The sequence below is a fragment of the Microtus pennsylvanicus genome, chromosome 1, assembly GCF_037038515.1.
Source record: "Microtus pennsylvanicus isolate mMicPen1 chromosome 1, mMicPen1.hap1, whole genome shotgun sequence".
NCBI lineage: Eukaryota > Metazoa > Chordata > Mammalia > Rodentia > Cricetidae > Microtus > Microtus pennsylvanicus.
In genome coordinates this window covers 68,609,569-68,635,971 of record NC_134579.1, presented here as the reverse complement: position 1 = coordinate 68,635,971, position 26,403 = coordinate 68,609,569, and the positions used below count along the sequence as shown (strand labels likewise).

The 26,403-nt window shown below is 41.8% G+C and overlaps 1 protein-coding gene across 4 annotated transcripts in view; it reads left to right on the top strand.

Annotated features, from left to right (window-relative positions):
- Positions 1-26,403, top strand: part of Tp63 (tumor protein p63) — a 200,386-nt gene that overhangs the window by 162,568 nt on the left and 11,415 nt on the right. The window contains exons 5-11 of one of the 4 annotated variants that reach the window (XM_075955737.1): positions 10,417-10,603; positions 12,366-12,481; positions 13,723-13,832; positions 14,429-14,553; positions 16,490-16,572; positions 18,703-18,839; positions 24,301-25,615. In XM_075955737.1, the coding sequence (XP_075811852.1) occupies positions 10,417-10,603; positions 12,366-12,481; positions 13,723-13,832; positions 14,429-14,553; positions 16,490-16,572; positions 18,703-18,839; positions 24,301-24,415 (873 nt within the window). In that variant the 3' untranslated portion in view covers positions 24,416-25,615. Of the gene's footprint in view, positions 1-10,416; positions 10,604-12,365; positions 12,482-13,722; positions 13,833-14,428; positions 14,566-16,489; positions 16,573-18,702; positions 18,840-24,300; positions 25,616-26,403 lie in introns of those variants that run through there. The other 3 variants (XM_075955728.1, XM_075955747.1, XM_075955756.1) reach the window with 3 other exon arrangements.

Genomic DNA, 26,403 nt, shown 5'->3' with positions numbered 1-26,403 from the left:
CTAATCCTTGCAGAGATGTTCATGCCACCCCTATTGAATTTAACACATTGTATTTCTTTTCTAGAAAAAAATGAAAGAGTTAATTTCTATTTGCTGTGTGTTATTTGGATGTAGTAGGGAGGGAAGGTCTTGGTTGTGCCTTCAGGAAAGGGAGCTGCTCAGAACATATGCAGGTGTGTGCTGATATTAGCTGGCATTTCTATGCACTAGGGTACTGAATTACCAGTCTAGCAGCCAAGAGTGTGTAATATAGTATGTCCCCGAGGCAGGTGGTGGCAGTGGGGTCCTCACCACTGGAATGCTTTCCTGGCCCTCCTTTCTGTTCGCAACATATTATTAGCAAAGGAGCTGAATCTGCCCTTGTTTCACCAAATCCTGTGGAATAATTTTATTTGAACATGATATTTGGTTTTGAGCAGACCTCCTCTCCGTATGCCAAACCTGTCCCCCTCTTTCCGAAAACAAAACAAAACTTCAGCAAAGCTTCCTCTTCCATTCGGTCGGGGGTATTGTATAGCATGAGAGAACTGAGCTCAGCTACTGCAACCCAGCACTGCTCTTCCAGGGCGCTGGAGAGAGAATTTGTTCATGTTGATATTTTAACTCTAATGATGGTCTACAGGGAATTTGGTTGAGACCTAACATGAAAGCAGGCTCCCCATTCTTGACCAAGAACTAATGCTTCCTTGGCATGAACAGGAATTCGAAATAAATATGATTATATTTGTATCTAGATACATGTTGGTTTCTACTCTTTTGTTTATTTCCGAAGAAAGATTGTGCCAACATTTTATCTCATTTAAAAACCTCATTTTGAGTGGATGCAAACCCGAGGACAGTGTTTCTATGAGATTCATCACCAATTATAGTGTATTCAAAGTAGAATAACCACTGGCAGGCCTGTCCACACCAGAGCCTATGTTCAGCCTAACAAAAATCATAAACATTTTTAAAATATTGTGCTATTATTTTAAGAAACTTTTTTTAATCACTTGTACAGGTCTCAAGCATGAGTTTTGTACATGAGAATCTATTGACCGAATGCCAAAATATTGTTGTTTAGGGGGCGGTGTGACAGCACCACCAGCTCAAACCTAGTGACCTACGTTCAATCCCTTAGATCCATCTCAATGAGGAAGAAGAAAACTGATCCCATAAGGTTGTCTTCTGATTTGTGTATGCATAGGGTGGCACACATGTCAAATCCCCATTCCTAGTAGCCATGCATACATCATACACAGACATACACACAATAACAATGATGATAATTAAGAAAGAAGAATGGGAAGAAGGAGGAGGAAGAGAAGAAGAAGGAGGAGGAGGAGAAGAAGAAGAAAAAGAAGAGGAGGAGGATGAGGGGGAAGGAAGAGGGGGAGGAGGAGGGGGAGAAGAAGAAGTTGGACATGCCTACAAGATCATCTCAATCTCAATGAGATTTTTCTATCTGGATGATTAACTCACAGTCTTGGGGAATCATGTGAGTTGCCTGCAGCTTCTCAGGGCATTATCATATGTTTGTGATTTCTTTGGAGAAGTCAATTACTTTTGTCTTTGAAACCCAATTATTTCAAATGTGCTTTCTTCATCCCTCCCACCCCCTGCCGTTTTCTCTATCACAGTGTTTGCTAGTATAATCTCACATTAAGACTCTTGCTGGGCAATAGTGGCACACACCTTTGATCCCAGCACTAGTAAGGCAGAGACAAGTGGATCTCTGTTAGTTTGAGGTCTACAGAGTGAGTTCCAGGACAGCTAGAGCTGTTCCACAGAGACACTCTGTCTTGAAAAACCAAACCACATGACAAGAAAGCTCTCCTAGAGAGCCACATCTGCATCCACTGCCTTACCAGAATATGCGACAAGATCAGTGGAAGGCAGCTGACTCAACCCACGACCTCGGGCAGTAGGTTATTCAGCAAGCAGTCGACATTTTGTGTTCCAGTTACTTTTTTACTGCACTCTGAAAATGTGCTTATATTTAAAGAAGAAAAGCACAAGACAAAAATGGATGTCCCCAAACCAAAGCATACGGCAGTGTTCTTAAAGCCCTGCTGAAAGTTGATGATGCCTTAAAAATATGACATCTGAACAACCTACTAGTTTATCTTGTCATGTGCTTTCGTAACTGGAAAGTTATCCTAATTCACTGTTATCCATCAGAACAGTTCGACCCTGGGCCTCTTCTCTAAAGTCAGTGATACTCATGGTCTCATTGGAATTCACACCAAAGTCTGCTGGTCAATCTCCTCTCTGGGCTTCAGCTTCTCCCCTGTAAAACTAGTAGCTAAACCACATGGTCCTGATAGGTCAGAACTCCCTGAGTTGAGTTTTTAAGAAAACCTTAGCAAAGTATCTGATGCTCAAAATACCTTGAGGTAGAGACCTTAAGGATGCCATGCTGTTTTTTTTTGTTTGTTTGTTTGTTTGTTTGTTTGTTTTTTTAGGGAAACCCTCTAACTAGAATATGTATTGTGAAAGCAGTCCCTTGCAAAAGTGGGGGAATTTGAGTTCACGCCCTAATTCCCTAACTAGCATCATAATGCCTTCATGCCCTTCAGATGGAATGGACCTTCATTTTCCTTCTTCCTTTTTTTCATAACTTATTTTCAAGTTGTAGATCTATTAGTACCCATGTTTCCTGTAAGCCAGCTCCTTGATGGGAAAGTGTATTGCTACAAGGCCGAGCCTGAGTACTTAATACACATTTGCTGAATTAATGAATAAGCTGTGTCTCTTTGTGGTTATTTTATATCTGAAAATTAAAGGGAAATGCAGTTTGGACAAAGTGCTCTCTAATATTTCCTCTGGGTCCTGGCATATTGTGTTCCATGACTTCTGAAATCACAGATCTGACAGCGTTTTACTGGCTAGTGATGCTCATCCTTCCCTTACTGAAGGAAAACATAAACCAGGGGGCTAGAGGCTTAGCTTAATGCAAAGCCCAAGAGGGTTTTAACCTCAGCACGAGAAATTATACTGAGTTAGTCACTTTAATTGTGACTGTGACCAAATACCTGACAGAACCATTTTAAAGAAAGAAAGATGAATTCATGGTTTCAGAGGTTTCCCTCCATCATAGTAGGCAGGACAGAGTGGAACCTCTCACACTATGGTGGGAACAGGGCACGGCCAGGGCAAGATACAGCCCCCAAGGTTACATCCCCAGTGATCTAATTCTTCCAACTCATCCTGCCTTCCACAGTGCCACATGTCCCAGTGGTCCGCTCCAATTTCAAATCCATCAGTGCACTAAGCCTTCTTTAGGCCGGAGCCTCCTTGTTCTGATGATGCTTAGCAAAGTCCTACGAGCAACTGAGGTGTGCTTTGCTAATCCAAGCATTTCTCTCTGCCAGGCTCTAGGTATTTCTTAATATACTCGAGTTAACAATTAAAATTAAGCATCATAATTAAGAAGTATTCTTTGTCTGCTTGTTTTTGGACAGAGTCCTTGAGTATCCCAGCCTGGCTTAACCTTGCCGTCTACCTGCTTCTCTGTGCTGAGAGTCAGGGATAGAGCTGTGTATTACTTAGCTGGGCAGGAATTACTCAAAGATAAAAACAGACAGCAAAAGCACATGAGTTAAGATGCCCAAGTAGTTATCATCACTTTAGTATTTTATGTTGCTTCACAGTTTTTATTAAATAAATATTGCAGATAAATTAAAATTTTCCTCTTCTTCCATATCATCTCCTCCTCCTCCTCTGTCCTTTGCACTGTGAACTGAATGAACTATGTTTGCACGTAGGAACATAGATAGAGTTGCTTGAATAACTGGTGGATGGGGGTGGGGGAACAGGGCTGTATTTTCCAGATGTATTTTAGTCGGCTTTGCTGATATGTTTAATGATGGATTGACTGTGGATAAGAGAGAGAGGGGAAGGGAGGGAAGGAGGGAGGGAGGGAGGAAGGGAGGGAGGAAGGGAAGGAGGGAGGGAGGGAGGGAGAGAGGGAGGGAGAAAGGGAACGGGAGAGAAGTAATATAGAGTAGAAAAGAAAAACTTGACAGTGGGAGTAATCGTAAAGATATTCTTAAAGATACTGAAGAATAAGTTGGAATTCGACCTAAGTTATTTCAGCAGGAAGTGTCAAGAACCAAAATTAGGGCAGGGGAAAGGAATGAAAATGTGGACAGGTGGGAAAAAATATTTGGACTTAAAAGTACAACATTCTTGTTTTCCTCATAAAAGATATGCACAGAGCATCAGGACGTATTATTTAGAACAATGTTTATAAAAACAATGCCAGTTTCTTATTTTTCTCTTTCTTTAAAATCAAGCTGAATGCATGAGCTGGCTTTAGCACGGGGTCCCAGATGTTTAGTGGTCAACCAAGACCTGGCTCAGTCAATGGAGTCAGCAACAAATTGGGAAACACCGGGGAAATGGGGGCAGGAGGGATTTTTTTTTTAAAAAAATAGTTCTAGTTAAAGAAACTAAACTAACATAAGGTAACACTGGAGTTAACAAAGCAGTCTTGTTGTGAAGGACAAAAGGATCCAGTTGCAGAGCCAGGAAACAGACTTCTGTCTGACAAACAATTAGGGCAACAATTACTGGATTAGAAGTCAAAAGAGCAGATTTAAGTCTGGCCTCTTCTCTTTATCCCTGTGTCTTTATGCAGCCGTGCAACCTTTTACCAAAAGAAAAACGTAAAAGCGACACAAACATTGGCTCTGACGGTTTCTTGGGATATTCTTGGACAATAGTAGAAGCAGATTCTGGGTCTGTAGGGTAAAATCAAAGTTAACTAAAGAGAACCAATTTAAAGAGTCAAAGAAAATATCTTAGGAATTCGAAACAGGTCTTTAGAAGGTGGCTACACAAAACAAAAGTAAAATGTAGGCACAATGAAGTTAGAGAAAAAATAATAAAGCCAGACCAACAGGCTAAAATGAGAGATGGCTGTTAAAATGGATATAAATGGCATAAGGAATAAAATTTGAAATGAGAAATTATGTCAATGTCTGAAATATAATACCACAGAACTCACTATGGGAAACACAGTGGAGAATATAAAAGACAGGCTCTCTCAATATACAAGCCAAAGGAAAAGATGCTCTAATGTCTTGAGATATAAAATGAGCTTCAGAATTAAAGAAAATGGAATGATAGATGTTACTAAGATGTAATGAAACAGAATGTAAAAACAAACTCATCTTCATTTTTTAAGTTAAAACATGCATGATATATTAAATTAATGATTAATTTTTTTATGGTTCCAGTTCATTTGACTGTATCTATGTACAGGGGGAAAAAATCTCAAAAGGTAATGGGAGGCCTCTGTGGACTAGAGAATTACTCTTTGTCAGAAGTAAGACTATATTTGTCATTGACGTGCTTGTCTGTGTGGAAAATTGGAAGCTACTAGAATGACTATGTTAGTAAAGTCCCACACTACATGATCAACATAGAAAAGTCAGCTGTTTAAGAAAAGCATCAATGTCATGATGTCACAGTCAGTTATGTCCATAATCATTTGTCCATAGTAGAGAAAACCAGAATAGTGAAACGATCCGTAGCAGACCCCTACTGTAGATGAGATGGAATTCTGACATATGCGAAGCCACGCACACTTTTCAGAAGTATCTTCCCAGGACACTGTGTAGTCTATCTGCCTGTGTATCTCAAGTTCCACAAAAGTGCAGCTGTGGTGCACAGAAAGCACATAAATGATTGCTTGTGGCCAGGAGATGGGGAGGGCTAATAATCCGGGCGAAGATTCTCCGGGAAGAGTTTGAAACTGTTCTCTATCTGGAATGGGCCTGTGATTGTGCAACTCTGTGCCTTTTCTTTTCAAAAGTCACCAACTTAAAACACGTCAGAACTACAGTAGTTTATAGAAAATTATGCAACAATAAAGCTGATTTGAAGTAAAACAGACCTACGTGCAAAATATTTGTAAAGCACAAATTAGGCTTTAGAGTTCAGAAAACCTCAAGACAGAGTTGAAGAACAAATTAGAGATTTTTGGGAAACACCGGATGGGTTCAAATCGCAGTCTTTGATGATGTGAATCTCCAGGGTATATAAAAATATTTACATAAATCTATTTCCCATTTTTGCTATTTGATAAGAGATAAAAGATGTGGCCAAATCTGAGAAGTTATTAATGGATGATAGGTCAGGGAGACTGCATATGAGTCATATATGAAAATCATAATGTCATCACAGAACTAATTTGCCAATAATGAAGGAAACAGAGTTTTGGGGACTGGACTTTGCAAAAAAGGGCCCTGCCAGGCCTTTCTGGTCCTCCAGTGCCTGTCTTGTAGGCCTGGTCGTTCGTTGCACCAGAAGCAACAACATAATGCAGCTTGGCCCTGGTCAGATATTTTGATTTAGTCAAATAGGAAACATCAGCATGGGAGAATATGTAAAAGTCCCATCCCCGCCACAGGACATCCTGTGTCTCTCAGTTGTCCTGGCTTGATGTAGAGAATGAAGGGGAAGCCAGAGTGTACAAGATGGGGAACAGCACACTTGAACTGTGTTCAAAGAGTTCACATTGAAAAGCTCATATCAGAGGCGAAACAGCTTGCTTGGTGGCTTGGGGTTAAGGTGACATGTTGCTCTTGCAGAGGACCTGCATTTTGGTTCCCAAAAGCTGCATGGTAGCTCACAACCACCTGTAACTCACTTCAGGGAACTCAAACCAAGGGCCTTGTCTAATTTCTGCAGGTACCAGGCTTGAACGTGATACATGTACATACATACAGGCAAAACATACTGAGATCGGTAAAATAAAGGAGGGGACAAGTTCTTATTAGTAGAACGCAGACTGAGAAAAGCGCAGTGGAAAAGAGCCAGGCTTGGGAAGGGTAAGACGTGGGTGAGCCAGAATTCAAAGGCCCATATAGAGTCTTCATCAAGATGTGTTAGAAGGCAATGCCTTGCTTGCCCTTGCATTCCTCAGAGCCTTACTGGCCAACAGCACTGACAGAAAGTTGAGGTAGGGCCTTCCTCCTAACCCAGCGTGTAACTTGCTTTCTTTGTTCAAGTACCACAACCAATGAAAACTAAAGACTCGCTCCTCATAGAGCTTCATGCTAATGCCCCAGAAGTTTGTGTACATTTGAAGTTCATTCCAAAGAGCCCTAATGCTGCAAATTAGAAACATGTAAAAGTACAAATTTGTGCCTTCAGCAGAGAATAGAAAGACTCAGAGCTAATGGTGGTAAAAAGTGATAAAGGGAGAGAATGTGAAGCTGTGCAATGTCTGTGTAGCCTCAAGCAAGGCCTCACCCACTGCACCTTCATTTTCTTATCTAAAATATAGATGATGATAATGATGATAAGAGGTCCATTATCTGTTATCTGCAATTCTGAATTCAAAGAGGCTAAGAACCAAAGAATTGTTTTCTTTCCTTTTTGATTTTCTAAGTCTGGGCCACAGTCGTCAAACTAGGAGGCTTAGAAGTCATTCTCTGGTCAGTGGGAACATGTATGGGTTCGGCAGAGGGCTTGGCGCTGGCCATGGAGTGCAGGCCTCATTCCTTGTGACTGGTGTTCATAATAAATGCATCATGAACTTTCTTCCCTTTGTGATACCTAAACAACTACAGATACTGAATCCTCTGGCCCCGGGGTGGGGATGGGGGGTTCCAATAAGAGGCAGGGGACCTGTAATCTCTTCCTCATAGTCTTGTGAGAAGATTCCCTTTCTAATGACAGTGCTGATTATTTAAAGTCAGAAGATAGACTGCCCACCTACCTCCCTGAGAATGAGTAAGGAGCCGTGCTTGATGAAGCCTCAACTTACTCTTTTCTTTTTGTGAAACAGTTATTTCCTGTATCCCAGGCTACCCTCAAACTCCTTGTGTAGTCAAGGATGACATTCAGTTTCTAGGGTGTTAAACTAGGCAAGCCCTGTGTCAACCGACATACTCACCCGCACCTACACTTTCTTGGTTATGTTAGTCTTTGCAGCTTTGTTTATAGTGTATTAATTACTACAGTGGGTAGTCGCTCTTAGGGACTGGTCCTGTTCTTTCTGAACATTTATTCTTTTTTTTATTATAATTCTTCCCTGCTTGCAGAGAGACTGTGGTCACCTTCAGTTGTTTTCCAACAGACTGATCTTTAGTCAAGTGTCATAAGGTGCTATTTGTTTTCCAAAATGCAGGGAAGGATTATATAAACTATTTCTTGCAGCTGAAACACAAATAGTTATGTTGATTTTTTTGGAGCTTTCCATGGAAGTGAGTTTTTAATATGCCCTGAAATGAGATGTCTGCAAAGTCATCATTTAAGAACACAAAAGCATGGGCTACAGAGATGGCTCAGGTTTCTTTCAGAGAACCTGGGCCCATACTGTAGCTCACAACTGTTTCTAACTTCAGTTCCAGGGAATTCGACCCTCTTACACAGACATGCATGCAGGCAAAACACCAATGCCCATGAAATAAAAGTAAATAGATTTAAGAAAACAGGAACAAAAATTATTCATCTACATTTCGTTCAGTATTTTAAAGAAGAAAGTTACTTCTGTGGTTGATTTTTGGCATGCTTCCTTTTCTTCAAACTATGTAAAAGCTTTTGACTGTGTTCAACACTTGGTCTGTGGACACAGAGGACTAGTTTTGCAATACCACTTTAGCACTAGGAAATTTTAACTGAGAGTTTCATATGCTTGGAAGAAAATGAAGTATTACTTTAATAAATATTCTGTGTCAAAAGGAAGGGATAAAGCAATTTAAATCTTCTTCTTCTTCTTCTTCTTCTTCTTCTTCTTCTTCTTCTTCTTCTTCTTCTTCTTCTTCTTCTTCTTCTTCTTCTTCTTCGTAGGGGTTGTCTCCTTAGTCATAGTCATGGTGGGTCATATCAAAAGGAAGTCCTTTGTCATTCTGGCTGCTGTTCTGCTCTTTCTCCCAGGGAGGAAGATGCTGCCAGGGTAGGTCCGCCACTTTCAGTGTTTACCCTCTGTTTGGATCTGTGTTACTAGGTGCCCACTCTTGGCCCAGATTTCTAGTGCCTGGGTGGTTTTACCTCGGCATTGGAGTCAGTCGGAAGGCAACGAGGAGGCACTGACCCAGGGAACTGGGATGATGAAGTTTAACATGGAGTTAGGATTAGAAAGAGCAATTTTTATTCTGAGTCAGAGGTAGCTAGAGGAGGCAATGCAGGTAGAACTTTGTCCCCTTAAGTCTTCAGCCTTTTAAATCATAAGTTCTAAGCCAGCTCATCACCAGGGCATGTACTCTCCTTGAAGAAAAATGAGTAGGAAGGAAAAGTCTTCTCACTCGTTACTAGACAGTTCTGCATGGCTGCATGGGCTCCCTCTAGAGCCCTAACCAGCTGCTTCCTATTAGACTGGCCATTTGAGTGAGAGGACCAAATGCTTTCTGCTGCTTTCTGTGTGTGGTTTACTTTCACTGCAGAACCAGACAATAAGGATAGAACTCGGGGTTGGGGGAGCTCTTGTAGATCAGTGTTTTAGCTATGGATCTCAGACAAAATCTCTTCAGTATTGCCAGACTTAAAACCAAGTTCCACAAATGCTAATTCCTATTAATCTCTTATAAGGTATATTATAGTCTGCCAACCCTAAAGCTTGAAACATTCTTTTCCTGTTTATCTCTGGTAACCTGTGAAGTTGTTCATGGTGTTACTGTGGTTAAGATTTTTATCCTAGAACTTCATACAATGTTTTAACCATATTTGCTCACCCTTCCCCAAGTCCTCCCAGATCTACTCTCTCTTCCTACCCACCCAACTTCCTGAACTATTTCTCTCTCCCTTTCAAACCCATGGGGTCCAATTGGAACTCTCAAATACTCGAGTGTGGTACCTACTCTGGAGTTTGGCGCACTTATCAGAAGCCACATGCTTAAAGAAAACTGACCCTCCCTCTTCCAGGGGCTGTTAGCTATCAATACCTTGGGCCTTTTGAAAAAGTCATATTACTTTTTAAACCCCTGGGAACTTTAATTTCCTCAACCAAAGATTGGTGTGTGTGTGTGAGTTTTTTTTTTGGGGGGGGGAGCCAGGCATTGTGGTATAGGCTCTTATTCCCAGTCCTTGGGAGGCAGAGACAGGTAGATATCTGTGAATAAGCTAGCCAGTCAGTGCTATATAGTGAGACCTTGTTTAAAGAAAAAGAAAAAAAAAACCACCTGAGAAAAAGAGAGAGAGACAGAGAAACAGAGAAAGCACTAAAGAAATAACAGTATAAATGCACTATGTTTTGGAAACGAAATTTTATTTAAAGTAGCAAAAATTATCACTTTAATTATCAATACTGATTAAATGTAGCTTCCTATTACAAAGTTACCACATGCCACGCTTGTGATAGTGAGAGCCTAGAGAGCCTAGCACGTGACTACACAAGTGACTGTGGTTTGCTCGTTCTGATCTGGAGTAACATCTCCTACCGGTTCTCTCTCCCTTCCACCTGTGGGCCCTCTCCTCTCTAAGCAGTATTCCACAGAACTGAAGAAGCTGTACTGTCAAATTGCAAAGACGTGCCCCATCCAGATCAAGGTGATGACGCCACCCCCACAGGGCGCTGTCATCCGTGCCATGCCTGTCTACAAGAAAGCCGAGCATGTCACTGAGGTCGTGAAGCGGTGCCCTAACCACGAGCTGAGCCGCGAGTTCAACGAGGGTAAGAACAGTGGGGACCTGGATTCTGTTCCTGTCCAGTCAAGCTCCATGATGGGAAAGGTGCTGCTTCTGATTTCAGACTAAGAATATTGATAAATAAATTTGTGACTTTCACAGTAATTGGACTACTTAATACTTTATTTGTCCGAATGAGAAAATAGGAACACAATAGCATGGCAGTAATTGTGGCTATCATATCCTTTGACTTGGGTGCCTTTCCCTGAGTGATATTTCAAGTTTAGAGAAACTGAAGGCAAGGAAGACCGGAAGGAGGAATGTAAAAGAGCTGGTATAATGAACAAATGAGAAAGTAAAAGAAGAAAGAAGAATAAAAATTGAGAAGGGAAAGAGTAGGTTAGAAAATAAATAAAAGATTCAAAACAAATGGATAGTGGAAAGAAAGACAGGTTTCCAGGAGGGGTCTTGGGGGCTCCCGTTAAGTTCGGTGCCCATGTGTAATGTATACCCATCTTTGGAGCCCCAAATCTAACCAGAGTGTTATAGAAGAGGTGAGTGTTCCCCGGGGTTCACATAGATCTCGCATTATGGTTCCACGAAGCGCAGTGAAAGCAAAGAGTGACGGAAGTAGAAAGGAATCCTCTGGAGGCTGGGGGTTAGAACATTTCACAGCAAACACTGCAAGTGTAAATGTCGGAACGCAGCTGGAATGTGTGAACATGGGCACAGAAGGGATTGCAGAAAAAATTCATGAAGAAGAAAGAGGCTGGATAAATATTTAGAAGGAGAAAATACAGCCAAATATCCCAGCCTGATTTTTATACAATAATTTCTAGTTTTGTCTACATGACTGCATTATCCATATTTTGTCTCTTCTTTGTGATTAATAATATACCATAAAAATATCCTATACATGCAGGCTTAATCCTCAGTTTGCCTAAATGCCAGTGTTCCATCAAAACAACAATATTTTGGAAGTTTCCTTTATTTTCAACATAATATTATTGAAATAGCCAGTTCTGCAGAGAATATGTTGATATTCTTACCTTTTTACTTTTATTGAATAGTTTTTGTAGACTGGAACTTGATACCTCAAGGGTAAAGATTGCTTTATGGTCCCTCTCAGAACACTTTCTTTTGGAGCATTGCCAGACATCTCAATTTTATGGCTTTGCTTGGACCTTTTTGTAAAACCTGCTCCCTTTTCTTGTCTCCAACCTGGGACTCTTTCAACGCAGTAAAGCCAGAAAGTTTCTTATCTTTATGACTAAATCCAGGTCTAAAGATGGATAGGAGAAAATATAAAGATCAATAGTGCGTACCACCTTCTAGTGTTGCTTGCTTTGTTAGAAGCAGTGGGGATCGAACCCAGGGCCTTGCAAGTAGGAGGCATGTGCTCCTTCACTGAGCTATATGCTCAGCTAATTTCTTCTACTTCTCATTTTGTATTTTTTGCCAGTTAAAGGCTTAGGCTGAACTTCTTTGTTTGTTTGTTTTCCAATTACCTAGGAAAATTCTATGCAATGGATAAAATCAGAGATGTAGAATAGGGTTCTAGGAAAGCTTAGATAGTTAACCTTAAGTTGCAGACCATAGAACCGTCCCTAGACATTGATCATCACAAAACTCTGTGTTGGTGTGAAGTGTTAGGTGTCATCCACGGTAGGCACCTGCAAACAAGGTCTGTCCTTTATGACACACAGGGTTTCCTTGGTCAATGCTATCATTCTTTCTATGACAGTTCATTTCATGGTCTTTATTATTAGGTCTGTAAACTAACTATTTTGTCTTTTTCCGACTTACAGGACAGATTGCCCCTCCTAGTCACTTGATTCGAGTAGAAGGGAACAGCCATGCCCAGTATGTGGAAGATCCTATCACAGGAAGGCAGAGTGTGCTGGTCCCTTATGAGCCGCCCCAGGTAAACAAGCAAACCAGGGCAGAAGAAATTCCACACATTTGGTAACATGCGGGATCTAGTGTTTATCGCTGTGTTCACCCTTGCCACCAAATACTTCTAAAACATTCTTTTAATATCTCTTGTTCTCATGTCACCCCTTTCAAAATCCTAAACTGGAGAGAAGGCTCAGTTATTAAGAGCACTTGCTGCTTTTCCAAAGGCAAGTTCAGTTTCCAACTCCTTCCCCACCAAACACACAGGGTTCCTTACATCTGCCTGTAACTCCAGTTCTAGAGAATCAAATTCCCTCTCTGGCTGATGGGGCACCAGACGCACACGGCACAAACACATCATGCAAGCAAAATGCATAAAATAAAAATGAACACATCTCTTTAAAATTGTGGGTGTGCACTGAATTTCCTAGGTAGTAGGGTTCTGCCCAGGCTGCCTGCCTCACAGCTTGAGGTTGGTTTTGCAGTCTTAGCTGGATGGCAGGGAATTGGTAGTGGGTGCAAGCAAATGCTGTGTGTGTGTGTGTGTGTTTGTGTTTTATAGTAGATTGTAAATGGGTGAAGCTACAGAGCATTGTTTAGCTGGTTTTCCTGAGCAGATGGAACATTTACGAATGTGTGTGTGAAAGAGGACAGAGCGGTAGAAAGCATGCTAGACTACAGGAGGAGCAAAGCCAGTAGCTGGGCTTGACTGGCAAGCTCTGGGCCCTTGGGCATTGACTCACATGCTATGTGACTCTGTGGGCTTGACTTGCCTTATGCATAACTGAGCGATTTAGATTATTCAATTCCGAGGGTGGTTTTAGCTCTAGGATATTCTTCATGAAGATGTACATTCAAACTTAGGTAATATTATTTTATCTCCACGATGAAAATATCCTTGAATTATTGCTGCTATTTGGAGCATTTTTTTTAAAAGCTCTCCTTTCCCAGAGATGTCTGTGTTATAGACTGAAGTGAGTAATTTGAATCAGCTTGCAAAAGAGCAGGGTTGAAGAGCAATGATCCAGTATAATGAATCCATCTGTTGTTCCTGTGGTGGGAACATTAGTGTGAAGATCTCTTGAAAGCAAGGCAAAGAGGGCTTCTCCAGTGCACTATACAGTATCCTTTCCGAGACAGAAACTTGCCGCTAGAAACCGAATTCTTCCAAAAGAGGGCCGAGCTGAGACGCAAAAGCGTCAATTCACACCATCGTTGGCACAAGTTACATCACATACGGACGTACCCCTTTCTTTATCTCCTGCCCAGGTTGGCACCGAGTTCACCACAGTCCTGTACAATTTCATGTGCAACAGCAGCTGTGTCGGGGGAATGAACCGCCGTCCAATTTTAATCATTGTTACTTTGGAAACAAGAGAGTAAGTGACGTGTGTGGGACTGTCCACCCAAGGGTGAAGGAGAATCCTGAGCTCTCTCACTACCTCTGCATGCTCCCCCCCCCCCAATTTGGCGCTTTGTCCTATAAATCCACTGTAAACACTAAAAGATCTGAGAAAGTGGAGGCAGAGAAGGGTAGGTCAGGGAAGGGGGCGGGGAGTCAAGGGGCCCTGCAAGTCACTTCAGACTTGAATACTTGGTGTCTGACTGGAATTGTTTCTGATAGACAGTGTTTGTTTTCATGTGGCCCCCAAGGCATTTACTGGTTTCCTTGAGAAGTCTGTGCTGCCTGAGGCGATTTTATCCTGGGACATCCCCTGGCTTAACTCAAGTTTCCTTCAAAATATGTAGCTAAATACAGCTGTTCAGCTAATGGCTCGGAGGGTCTTTGCAAAGCGAATGGAATGTTCTTTATTTGTATTGCTTGTGGCATGCACACAGTTTCACGTTCTGCCAGGTGCTTCGGGGCGCTTGCTCTGAGCAGCCATGCTGAAGGGCGTGAGGACACACGTATGAGGGCCGACGTCAGGGAAAAGACCCCTGTAACTTTAACCTGTTATTCTTCTCTAATTCCTAGTGGGCAAGTTCTGGGCCGACGGTGCTTCGAGGCCCGGATCTGCGCTTGCCCCGGAAGAGACAGGAAGGCCGATGAAGACAGCATCCGAAAACAGCAAGTTTCGGACAGCGCAAAGAACGGTGATGGTACGAAGCGCCGTAAGTAGATGTAGTGGCCAGATGGGGCAGGGTCAAGTCTTCTCCAGATGTGGGACTCTACAAATAAGATTAGGAAGGCCATGTGAGCAAACTGTGAGCTTTATGAGCCAGTGTGAACCCGAGCTCTCAAGGAAGGTAGGATCGCACCGGACCTACCCTAGGGCACTCTACTGGCTGCTTAAACTACAATTGTTCTTAGCGGGAGATTACTTGGGATCCGGTGTCCACACCAATAGCATCAACAACACCTGGAAACTGGGCACATGCTCCGGTTATAGACTTGCTGTTTTTGATGTCCCAGTGATCTGTGTTTTATAAGCCCTCCACCTGGGTCCAATGTTACCTAAGGCTGCAGGTGTCGATTTGTCTTTCAGTTATTAAGCATGGGATTAAAGTGGTACCTGTTTTCCTTGGGGATCTAAGGAACAGTACCGTTCGCAAATGTATTTCCTTAGGCACAGTCCAGGGATGTACAAACGTGGTCGCACTGAGCCTAGACAGCACATGGTGACCGGAATGAGGCCTCAGCTACCTTAACATTTGGTACCAAACTTGGATTCTAATTAATTCTATTTTTTATTGGGATATTTCAAGAATCCTGTAGTATAAAATTTTGAAAGCAGAAGTGCTGCCATCATTAGAAGGGGTTCGCGTGACCTGTGGTGTACGTCTTCATCTCAGCCACCTCCACAGAGTCCCAAGGGCCAGCGGACAATATCTGCAAACCATTGTTCACATGTGCTGCTGACTTATACAGAAATACTGTTCTAGAAAGCACTTTACATAAATGTCAACCCAGTGGCAGCTCACCAAGTTAGTTTGGGTTTCTTAAAGAGAGATTCCACTCTGTGCCCCTGGAAATCTCTATATGTACCAGGCTGGCTTTGAACTCACATCAACTCTTCCCCTTCCGTAGTCTGTGTTCTGGAATTCCAGGAATGAATAGCTATGCCTATTTTAAAGTATATCACAGTACCTTTTTTTGGGGGGGGCAGGGATTCTCTGTAGATATGGAGCCTGTCTTGGAACTAGCTCCTCTTATAGACCAGGCTGGCCTCGAACTCACAGGGATCCACCTGCCTCTCCCTCCCAAGTGCTGAGATTAAAGGCTTGCGCCACCACCACTGCCTGGCTTAAAGAGGGCTTAATCTTACTACCTATTAGTATTTATATGGATTAAAACTAGAACTGTTCCTCACAGGAGAACCCATTACCACTGACTTCCAACTTCTGAGCGTGATGTGTTTTTCTGCTAGATTCCCTCAGTCCCCATGACAACTCCTCAAATAACTCAAATGCGCCATATATACATATCCCCATTCTAACTTCTCTTGCGCCTGCAGCTAGCACGAGGCAATAGTGCAGCCTATCTTGGAGACTCTACTTACCAACAATTTAGTGGTTTATAGTAAGAACAGAATACCTGAGCTTTGATGGAAAGATCGTTTTCACACCCTGGATCCTAGCTGATTAGAGATGCTAGGTTAAAAACCTTAGCAATTTATCACTCATTAATTCCCCCATTTTACTATGGCCAACAAAGTTCCTGTAACATGCACATTTAACTTCTTAGGAGATGCATGATCTGAACCATAAAACTCTTAAAAAGGCAAAACAAGAAAACTGTATTTCCTTTTTCTTAACAGTTTTTCAGAGACACCCATAGGGAGCACATACTCTGAATGCCCCTCCACCCCCACGACAGCATCCTGGGTTTGGCTTCTCTACTGTTTTTTCTATCTCTCTCTCACCTTCTTACTTTATATAAAAACAACCAGCATCAATTGACCGGTACTTAGGACCGACATCCCTCATCTCCCATGCTGCTAGGCAGTTTCTATTTTGTACGTATTTTTAGAGATCAGATTCAGTGCATCAGCTCTCACAAACTCTCCCGATGAAGCTTATGTACTTCTTCCTCCAGCTTTTCGCCAGAATACACATGGCATCCAGATGACTTCCATCAAGAAACGAAGATCCCCAGATGATGAACTGCTGTACCTACCAGTGAGTCCCCTTGAATTTTCACAGTCGCTTCATTTCCCCTTCCTTCAGCGTGCATTTCTTAGACAGTCCTCACCCAGTTCCTCAGGGAAAGAGGGAAGAACCCTCCCTCCCTGGAGTAAGAACAGCAGGGACTTAGATGATGCAGCGTGTGAACAAGCACCATGGATTTCTCCTGGTGCTAGGGCTGAAGGTTGGAAGTCTGAGACCGAGGGCAACTTGCCCTTGATCAGGTTCTGGGGAGGACCCTCTTCTGAGATGCTGCCTTCTTCTGCATATTCTCTTTCACAGGATAGAAAGCTGCATAGCTTTCTGAACAGTCATTTACAGGGCCACTGTTCACATCCTCCACGTCTCAACCTTTGCAACCTAAATAACATGCCAAGGGCCCCATCTCCCAACACCACCACTTTGGAATTTCGGAGTAAAACACACGAAATGTAGAGAAGGGAAACACGTTCAATCATAGTGGCAGAAGGAGGTATCAAATAAAGCAAAGATCTTTTCCTTTTAAAATCATGACACGATCCTTTCCCTTAGAATATATTCATATTGTGAGTTCTACTTCATCGCTCTCCCATTCTAACAAAGCCACTCCCCTAATGGGACATTTGCCATCAAATATTTATTTCACATATCTTTATTTGTGACACAGCATTGCCATTCATGAACTTTTGTCATAAGCAATTCACAAAGTTGACAATGCAGTCACTAAGATGTTCCACTTTCAAGGTACCCTAGGGTCATTTGATACATGTTTATCATAAGTAACAATCAACTCACAGCAATCCGGATGTCCATGTCTCTAAGCATTCACCATTCCTATGTGCAGGGAACCTTTGTTGTCCTTTAGGGAATGTTATAAACAAAGTCAAGCAAAGCAGAAGCCTTGTGAAGGGACAGAAGGCTTGACCCAGTTCTTATGTAAGACCATCCATCCCTTCTACTTGACTATCCATCACTAATGAGATCACGTCATTAGGTTATGGCTAGCATTCATTGGGTTCTTACTACCTTAGGTCTTTGCCACCTATGGTGGCTATTGCTGATCTTCTTAAACTTTGTAAGATGTTCAACCCTGATGCCATCCAAGTTGACACAGGTGACAGTGTCAGGAGCAATGACTGAGCTACCACCCTGGGATTAGAGTTTAAGTCGTTCAGCAGGTTCATTCGGGTGTGCATGCCTCCTTCCCAGCCTTCCCAGCCCTGGCTCTCAGAGAAATCTGACAGGAAGCGAGCTGAGGTTTCCAGTCTCACTTCTAAGGCTACAGATAGAAAGCGGATGTTTTCCCTCTAGGTAAAACATTACACCTTCTATACAACACTAATATTTCATGAAAATCCCAGTATGTGGTCATGAAGAAGCTACTGTGATGAATTGGATCTAAAGAAATGAGCAGTTAGACAAAATCAAGTTAACAGGATGAGAAAGGCCATGGAATCAATTCAAGTTGAGTGACCCATAGGCCGGTTCTCAAGCCATTGTAAGGAAGGATGAATGTTTGCCTTCCAAACATTTACCTTAAACTGAGTACCTAGCACTTCCAAGGTAATGAAGTTCTTAGGAGAACAAGGCTGAGGAAACACATGTGAAGGAGAAAATGTGGGGAGAAGAGAAGCCCTAAAGTCAGAGTGGGCATCTCGGAGAAAAGAGACCAGAGTAGGCTAATAACAGCAGAGGAGAAACTGGGCGCATCTGTCGTTCATGCTCAGGTCAATGACTGTGGGACAGATATGTGCATAAGGTCTAGAATGCAGCGTACATTCACCCCCAGGGCCCTGGGGGACCTCAGTTAAAACAAGGTCATCCACAGAAAACACAAAAATATGAATCAGATGGGCATAAGTAGGCTGGGGAAAGAACGCTAGTTCACAGCATCAAAGCATAGACAGGAGCACAGCCTCTCCTTGCTCACCTTCAGCTGGGAACTTATACACAGGACTCAGCTCATCTGTCCCTGTGTGTGTCTCTAACTGGCTGAAAAGTGCCAGCTATACTGGTTTTCCTGTTGCAAATATGTCTTAGCCAGGAGATGTATTTACCAGTACATAATCCGCAAATAGTGAGATGCGACTGAGTTTTGCCTGGTCTGCAGCTCTTCATCCTCCCCGCTTTCTGGTTTTTGCCTAGGTGAGAGGCCGTGAGACTTACGAAATGCTGCTGAAGATCAAGGAGTCCCTGGAGCTCATGCAGTACCTCCCGCAGCACACGATCGAAACTTATAGGCAGCAGCAGCAGCAGCAGCATCAGCACTTACTCCAGAAACAGTGAGTGTGCCACCGTCCTTGCGGAAGGCATGAGCAAGGGGGACTGTTGGCTGTTGGCATCAGCGGCAGGCTAATGGCAGAAGCTGACACTGACACTGTGTGGTCCGTAAGAGTTTAGACGAGCTGGTTTGGCCTCCTTCTGTGTGTCGTGTGACATTTGGAGTGTTCACTTGTGTTCTATTACAAGCTCCCAGCTCATGATAACCTTACTAATACTCTGTTCTAACAACTTATCATGTTCAAAACCCTTCCCTCGTCACAGAGGATTGGCATGTGTATCTCCTAGGATACATGCAATCCCTTTTGGGGTACGGCTATAGGTAAAGAGGACCGAGGAGGTTTTCCTACGAGGAGGTGAACTGTTTGCCCGCTGTGCTAACTAGGGTTCTGAGACTTAGCCCTGTTCCTTGAGGGATGTCTCAGTGCAGGACAGAGTCATATCAAGTTTCTGTGTTTTAGCATTTTTGTTCTAGACTATCTTCCAGCAGTACATTTTTAAATAAATGGGGAAGGTTTGGCAACCTTATTAGCATATGCATACAGTCTACTCATATGTTAAGTTTCACCTTTCCACCCAGAGCTTTGGTGTTAATTGTTTTGTGACTAACAAGAAGAGAATAGCTCTTCTGAAAAGATGGGAGATTGGCCAATCAGAGCTCTGCTTATTAGCTATCTTTGGGTGCTTAAGTACCGTCACTTGTGAGTTTAATACATTGTATATTAGTGCAGTGTTGCCACGGAGTCTCGGTAGATAAATGTCTATACTACATTTTCGGTTTACTGGAGAAATTTCAAACCCTCAACCTTTCAGGACAAAACGAAGAGGTATCAAAAAGTACCTTGATTGAAAAAAGAGGTTTGTTTGCTATTTTTTTAAGCTACGTTGATAATTTAGTCTAATAGTTATAAGGTTTGGCCAAAGAAGATCTTTAAAATAGAAATGTAAGTGAGCGAGAAATAGTAGTTCTTTTCTGACATTATTGACTACTTCTACATAAGTATAAAAAGGGGGCACTTAAGCAATATAAATGCTGCTGAGGGGTCTAGACTCCATCTCTAAAAACCATAGCTGACTTCTGAGTGGGGAACAGCCGAAGACTGGGAAATGAGCATGCCCCCTTCTCAGCTGAAAGCTGTTGCAAATGTAAGACCCTTTCAACTATCGCATCTCAATGGAAGTTCTACAGTTCGTAACTATCATTTGTTCTGAAGGCCAAACATAAAATTTAATCAAGTGATTTCTTCGAGATACAGAATACTCTACAGGAAAATCAGAACACACAAAATTCTCACTGGCAACAGTATGTACTCTTTTGGATATCTGACATCAGTGGATGTTAAGATAATCAGGAACTAATTCCATTTAGTTCACTTATAACATGCAAATGAGATCCAAGGAATGCACCGCTGAAACACAGTAGACTTGCAGAGGAATAAGTAAGAGTGCCTTCCTCTGAGAATTGCTTCCAGTTAATTCTCAAAACCTTTAGCTCAGCCAACACCAGTAGGATGAGGATTGTATTATAATGTGTTGTGTTGAACTAGTTCTGAGTCATCAGCTCCGACATTGTTTTTCTCGCTAATGAAGAAAGAACCATCTAGTGCAGGGACTAGTAAGTATTCTCTTCTTCTGAAGTATGAGAGTTAGGCATTTTATGCATCTGACTGCAGATGCTCTCTTATAACCGATCGGTTCTATGCTTGTGTCGGGAGAACAGCAGTAGGTGCCATAACTCAATGAGGGTGGCTGTCACACGAATATCTTATTATGGAGTCTGAAACTTGTATTTCATACCATGTTCTTATGTCGTAATTGCTACCTCCTCCATGTTCAAAAGTGTAAAAACCACTGGCAGCTCGTGAGCCATGCTGAAGAGCTTGCCAACCACTCCTGCAGGTGAATAGGCTCCTCATCCTTTTGTGTTCATTGAAGTGGAATTTCTGTTGGACGGGCACATCACAAAGTTATTGTGTGTATTCTAGAGAGGTAAGAAACGAGCACAAAAAGTCCTGAAGTCAGCTTCAGATGGCAGCCTTCCCCATAGGTCTCTTTTGTCCTATGACAAATAAAGCATTTTTACTGAGATAGCAAGTGCTCATGGTGATCTAATCCCTTTAGTAAAGCACACTATAATGCGTGACTTTAAAATGGAAACAAGAATTAGGGCTTCTGCCTTCCGGTAGTTTGCATCTAGTAGTGAATTTCTAACTAAAACACTGTTGTAATATTAAGAAAGCTTTGCAATGATCAGGATTATATAAATTAAAGAAGCTTGCAAAGATTAGATGAGAAAGGAAATAACCTGTCTTTGTTTTGTAGACTTTTTGACTCAAGTGGCTTGTTCTGGTCAAGGGCTCATGCTATCTGTGTTTACATTGTATAGATGAAAATACTGACCTTGTATCTCTGTGTGAGGATTTTTTCCAAGTAGCTGGTAGCAGATTGATCGCCTTGCACTGCTCCCGGGGGAAGTTTTATTATCTCTTTTTTATGGCGCAATCTATTTTGTTGGAGAAGAAAATGTATGCTAAAGTTGTGCTAGCAAAAATGGTCTAAAAGATTTTCGGGACTTATTTTTATCCTTTTCCAGGAGTAGCTAAAGATGAATAGTAAGGAGTTAGCTGCACAGCTCCTGGGGTGTTTGTTGGAAACAATCATGTGCATGGTTTTGAGCTGGTCTCTCACAGCTGTGATGGCTTGCGCATGGAGAGCTAACAGATTGCAAAATGAGATCTTCGCAAAATACAGATGTTTGGTCCAATTACATGTTTATACCATTATATATGTCTCCCTGATGATTGGCATGAATCCATGTAGGTCCTCCAGTTGCTATAGTGTTCAGCTGAGATTTTTTTTTCCAGCTCTTTTATTTTCATGCGAGTCTCCAAGAGCAGGAGACAGGAATAAGTAGACAAAAAAAACTGGAAATCTAATTTCCTGACAATCATTTGAAAAGAATAAATCAACTTAGAAAGTGCCTGTAATAGCCTGTGATTTCCTTTCTAAAACATAGTACCAATTTGATGCTGGTAAGGAATTTTTTTTTTTTTAGTAGAATGAAAATTGGTGGGAAAGAAATATACTTCCTACAAGGTGGCAGTAAAATATTTTCAGTTTAATTGCTTCCTTAGTCTCCCATTCTGTGTTTTCTCTCTGCTCGCTTTTCACTTGTGCATGGATTTATCATTTCTTTCTTTCTTTTTTTTTCAACCCTTCATGGTTACCTTCATGATCATAGGCTGTATGGAAAACAGATTTTGAACCAAGTTGCTATGATTCAAGTTATTATAGACATGCTTGGGCTTCGCCCTGTTAAAGACAAAATTATATTTCCATTTTCTTGCCCACCATGGTACAAATATAGTTTACTAGTGCTCAAATCTTTTTACAATTTTTTTACTAAATTCTACTCCCTTGCTGTCCCATGGGCATTGGTTCGTAATGCTAGGCTGTTTGGTTGACACCTGTTTTAGGAAGCCTTAACTTTTAGATTAAAGCCCATGTGACATGTTTTCTTTTTGTTTATTTGTTTGTTTACTTGTTTTCCCTGGAATTCACTGTCCTCTCCTCTGCTGTTCTCAGACCAGTATGGCTTCTTTACACTTTTCCTAGCTGGCATTTCCTTCGGGAGAACTGTATTTTGTTCTCTATGGAAAAGATTCCATTGACTTACAGTATATGCTGTGACACTCAAAGATGCCCTCATTCTATAGTGATGTCTTAACTGTGGCTCCATAGTAAACAGAAGCCAGAGGATGCTACTTTTGAGCAGGTTCTTCGAGACTGGTTCCAACCCTCACACTAAGGCTGGGAAGACCAAGCAAGCCCACAAAACAGCTAAGGCTGCAGCGAGCATCTCTTCCCATGTTGCCGTGGTTGCTTGGTCTTGCTCTTTCAGTTTAAAGCCCTATCCTTTCTGTTCTTTTTTTTTTTAAACCAGGGTTGCCCCTCTCCTAGCTTCATGTATTATGAAGCAGACATTATACTCAAGATTACTAATGAATTTAGGAAAAAGTAAATGACACCGATATCCAAATTGATATAAATCATTAAAACTGCACTTCTAAGTTAGTTTATAAGGCCACCCATTTTCAGAACATTTGCTGGAAATTGCCAGCTCTGTAGACTTGAAAACAACATCAACAGCAAACAACCTCATAATTTCATGTTGTTCAACCCGACAATTATATAAAAATCTGAATTTTTATAGTGAGCACAGTATTACTTTGGAACTTCACAGCTAAATGATGCTATTTTTCAAGACAGAGGTTTCTTACCTCTAGATTACTAATGGAGAAAAATATCAGAGGTTAATTAAATTCAATTAGATCACTTCTCCAATTGTGCCTATCTCCTTTGTAGAGCTGGCCTTGCTTCTAAGTCTGAAAGTTTGAACCCACAGGGTGTATCTAGTCTTGCTTTCACTGGAATGCTGATATGATCAGCCAACTACACTAGGCTTCCCTATCAGAAACTCTCCAGACTTCAGCTTCCAAACACAGAAGTCTCCAAACTGGATCTTTAAGTTATAAGTTGCTTCCCCTATGGTGTATATCCTGGCATATTTTGTTATGAACATCCCAATCTCGCTGGTACACTAGGTCATGGATTGAGTTGGAAAATGGCCTTGCTCCTTTGAAAGGACTAAACAAACAGGATTTGAAAATCCTGTCTGGGAAACAGTTCCCAACATTTCAGCAGGTTGCACAACCTTTAGCCAAATAAAAGGGCTTATTCTTGGCATCCTATGGCATAATTGATTTCTTAATTATGCAAAAGTTGCTTTCATGAGTTTGATATATGCATTTATAGGCCAAGTTTGTGACGGAGAGGATTAAGGTATTTACCCACCTCAATCGGGGCCCATACAAAATGCTCATTAATAGTTCTGTGCAGATGCACGATGACGCAGCCCCCACACTGATAAGATCTATTTCTTCAGACTTCAGAGTTTGGCTAGACAGAGCAGTAATGAGGCATAATAATTGGGTATGTGACATTTTTACAGAGGATCAAAGTTTATTCTTGTTTCTCTCTATTCCCTTTGTCAATTAATTGAGTCCAGTCCACCCATGCCAAGCACTGTGCTAAACAGTGAGCCTGCCTGTCACCATAATCCTCAAATGAGTCACTTTATGTTAAGAAATGGGCATGACTGGGCCCCAGCTAGATCTTAGGGAGGACTTGGGACAATGCATTTTTAAAAATAAGATCCTGATGTATACTCCTGATTAGCTGCCCCCGCCTTACCTCGTTTCTCCTTTACATAACTCTTGAGAAGTAGAAGTTCTGGATGGCCTTAAAGGAGGCGTTTTAAAAGAAACGAGAGAAGCGGCGTTTGAGCCGGTCTGTGCCACCTGCACCATGATCATGAAGGTAGAAGGGTGTAGCTCTGTGCTCATTTGATGTGGATGCATGAGTCCTAAGCCTTCATTCTCTTTCTTTGGTTCCTCTCTGCAGTCTCCTTTCAGCCTGCTTCAGGAATGAGCTTGCGGAGCCCCGGAGAGAAGCTCCGACCCAGTCTGAAGTCTTCTTTAGACATTCCAACCCCCCAAACCGCTCCGTGTACCCATAGAGCCCCATCTGTGTCGGAGCACGTGTGTTTGTTGTGTTTCCATGTGTGTTTGTGTGTGTGGGAGCGCGTGCATGCGTGTACATGTATCCGGCCCTCACAAACAGGACTTGAAGACGCTTTGGCTCAGAGACCCAGCTGCTCAAAGGCACGCAGCCACTAGTGAGAGAATCTTTGAAGGGACTCAAAGTGTTACAAAGGAAAGATGCTTACTGCAGATTTTGTATCTTTAGAGCCTGCCCTGGTTGGGCAGGAACTCCAACTGTGCTTGTCTGTGAGCTTTCTATTGTTTTCCCAGGAGGGAGGGGGATCCCTTGGGCTGAGGCATTACAATGTTTATTGGAATCCTTTTCTGTTACCTTCTGTTGTGTTTCTAAAACTCATAATAAAGCTTTTGAGCAGGTCTCAAACTTGATGTATTTTTAAGAAACAAGAAAAAAAATTGTTATTGTCTGTGCCTAAGCAAATTGTGTTGACTGGGAGTCCGGGCCCTTTGAATGTTGGATATGGAGTAATACTACAAACAGTAACAGACAAAGGCGTCAAGGGGACTGGGTCAGGATTCTTGTTGAGCAGTTGCATCGTTCATGTATTCTCTTCCTACGGAAGGAGAAAGTTCACTAATGCTTTGCCAGGTCCAATCTCTGTCACTGTACATTAGAATCTGCTATGATAGTCTTCTTTGCACACTCCTCAAAATGGTTGTTGAGATGCTAAGGCAGGTAAGCTACTTTTATGGTGTTAAGAGGAGTTGAAACTATCCCAGAAATATAAGCAGGTACCTGCCTCCTGTTGTTCAGTGCTGAGAGAGCTCAAAGTCTCCTCACCAGATCTGTGATTGATTTAATTAGAGCTGCTAGCCCTCAACCCTGCCTACCAGAGAACCAGCCAGATTTCTCACTACCATTCATGTGCATTTATCTGGGAGACTTCTTCTCTGACTGAATGATATTATAAGCATACAGGTATTAAAATCAATATCCCTAGCTTAGAAATTGCAGAGAGCCAATCAAGTTCTCTTTCCTTTTCACGTATTTTCCCAGCTCAAAAGGACTGTCTCTGTTTCTTCCTTCAATGTCCCTGTCACCTCGCACTCTAACCGGCTCACCAGCACTTTCTCCTGTGTCATCAAGACAACAATTTCTTGTGATAGAGGCTGTTGCTTTGTGGATGTGTGGTTTTAATTTTCAATAAACTTTTGCATCTTTACTTATCTTGTAGTTATTGTTTCTGTCTCTCTGCCCCCCCTCCCCCAGTGCAGTATATTCTCATATCTTAGGCATTGCCAGTGCTATGCATGGGTCTAAATAATAAGAGTTAGAGGGCAGTCACTGTGGTCTGGTCTCCGTCTCTTTTGTAACTTTATTTAAGATATTATATCCAGGTTAATACTCTGAAAAATTAGTTACAATGCCTGAGTCAGTGGTTCCCAGCCTTCCTAATGCTACGATCCTATAATACAGTTGTTCTTCATGTTGTGGCAACCCCCAACCATAAAATTTTTCTTTGCTACTTCATAACTGTAATTTTGCTGCTGTTGTGAATTACAATGTAAATATTTGATATGTAGGATATCTGATATGTACCCCCAAAAGGGTTGTGACCCATAGATTGAGAAACATTGGTCTAAATGAACAGGCCCCCTGTGAATACTTAATGTTCTAGAGTGCCAAAAGACATTTGAACAAGTTTTAACTTTGTTTAAAATCAACAGATTTACTAATTAAAGTTAAACTAAGTTCAAATGTATCAGATAGTTAGGTTTATATATCATATAGTCTTTAGCTAGTAATCTAGAGTGCAGCTAATATCCTAAGATTGGGGATTTAAATTTCTATGTGTTCCGGGCTTTATGTTATTGTAATTATTCTTTCCAATAAAGTTTTAATAAATGCACCAAAGCAAATAGCAGATAAAAGCATAAGACAAAAACATCTTGACAAGAGATTAAAGTATATTAGTAAATTCTGATGCCCTTGTTATATTTCAGT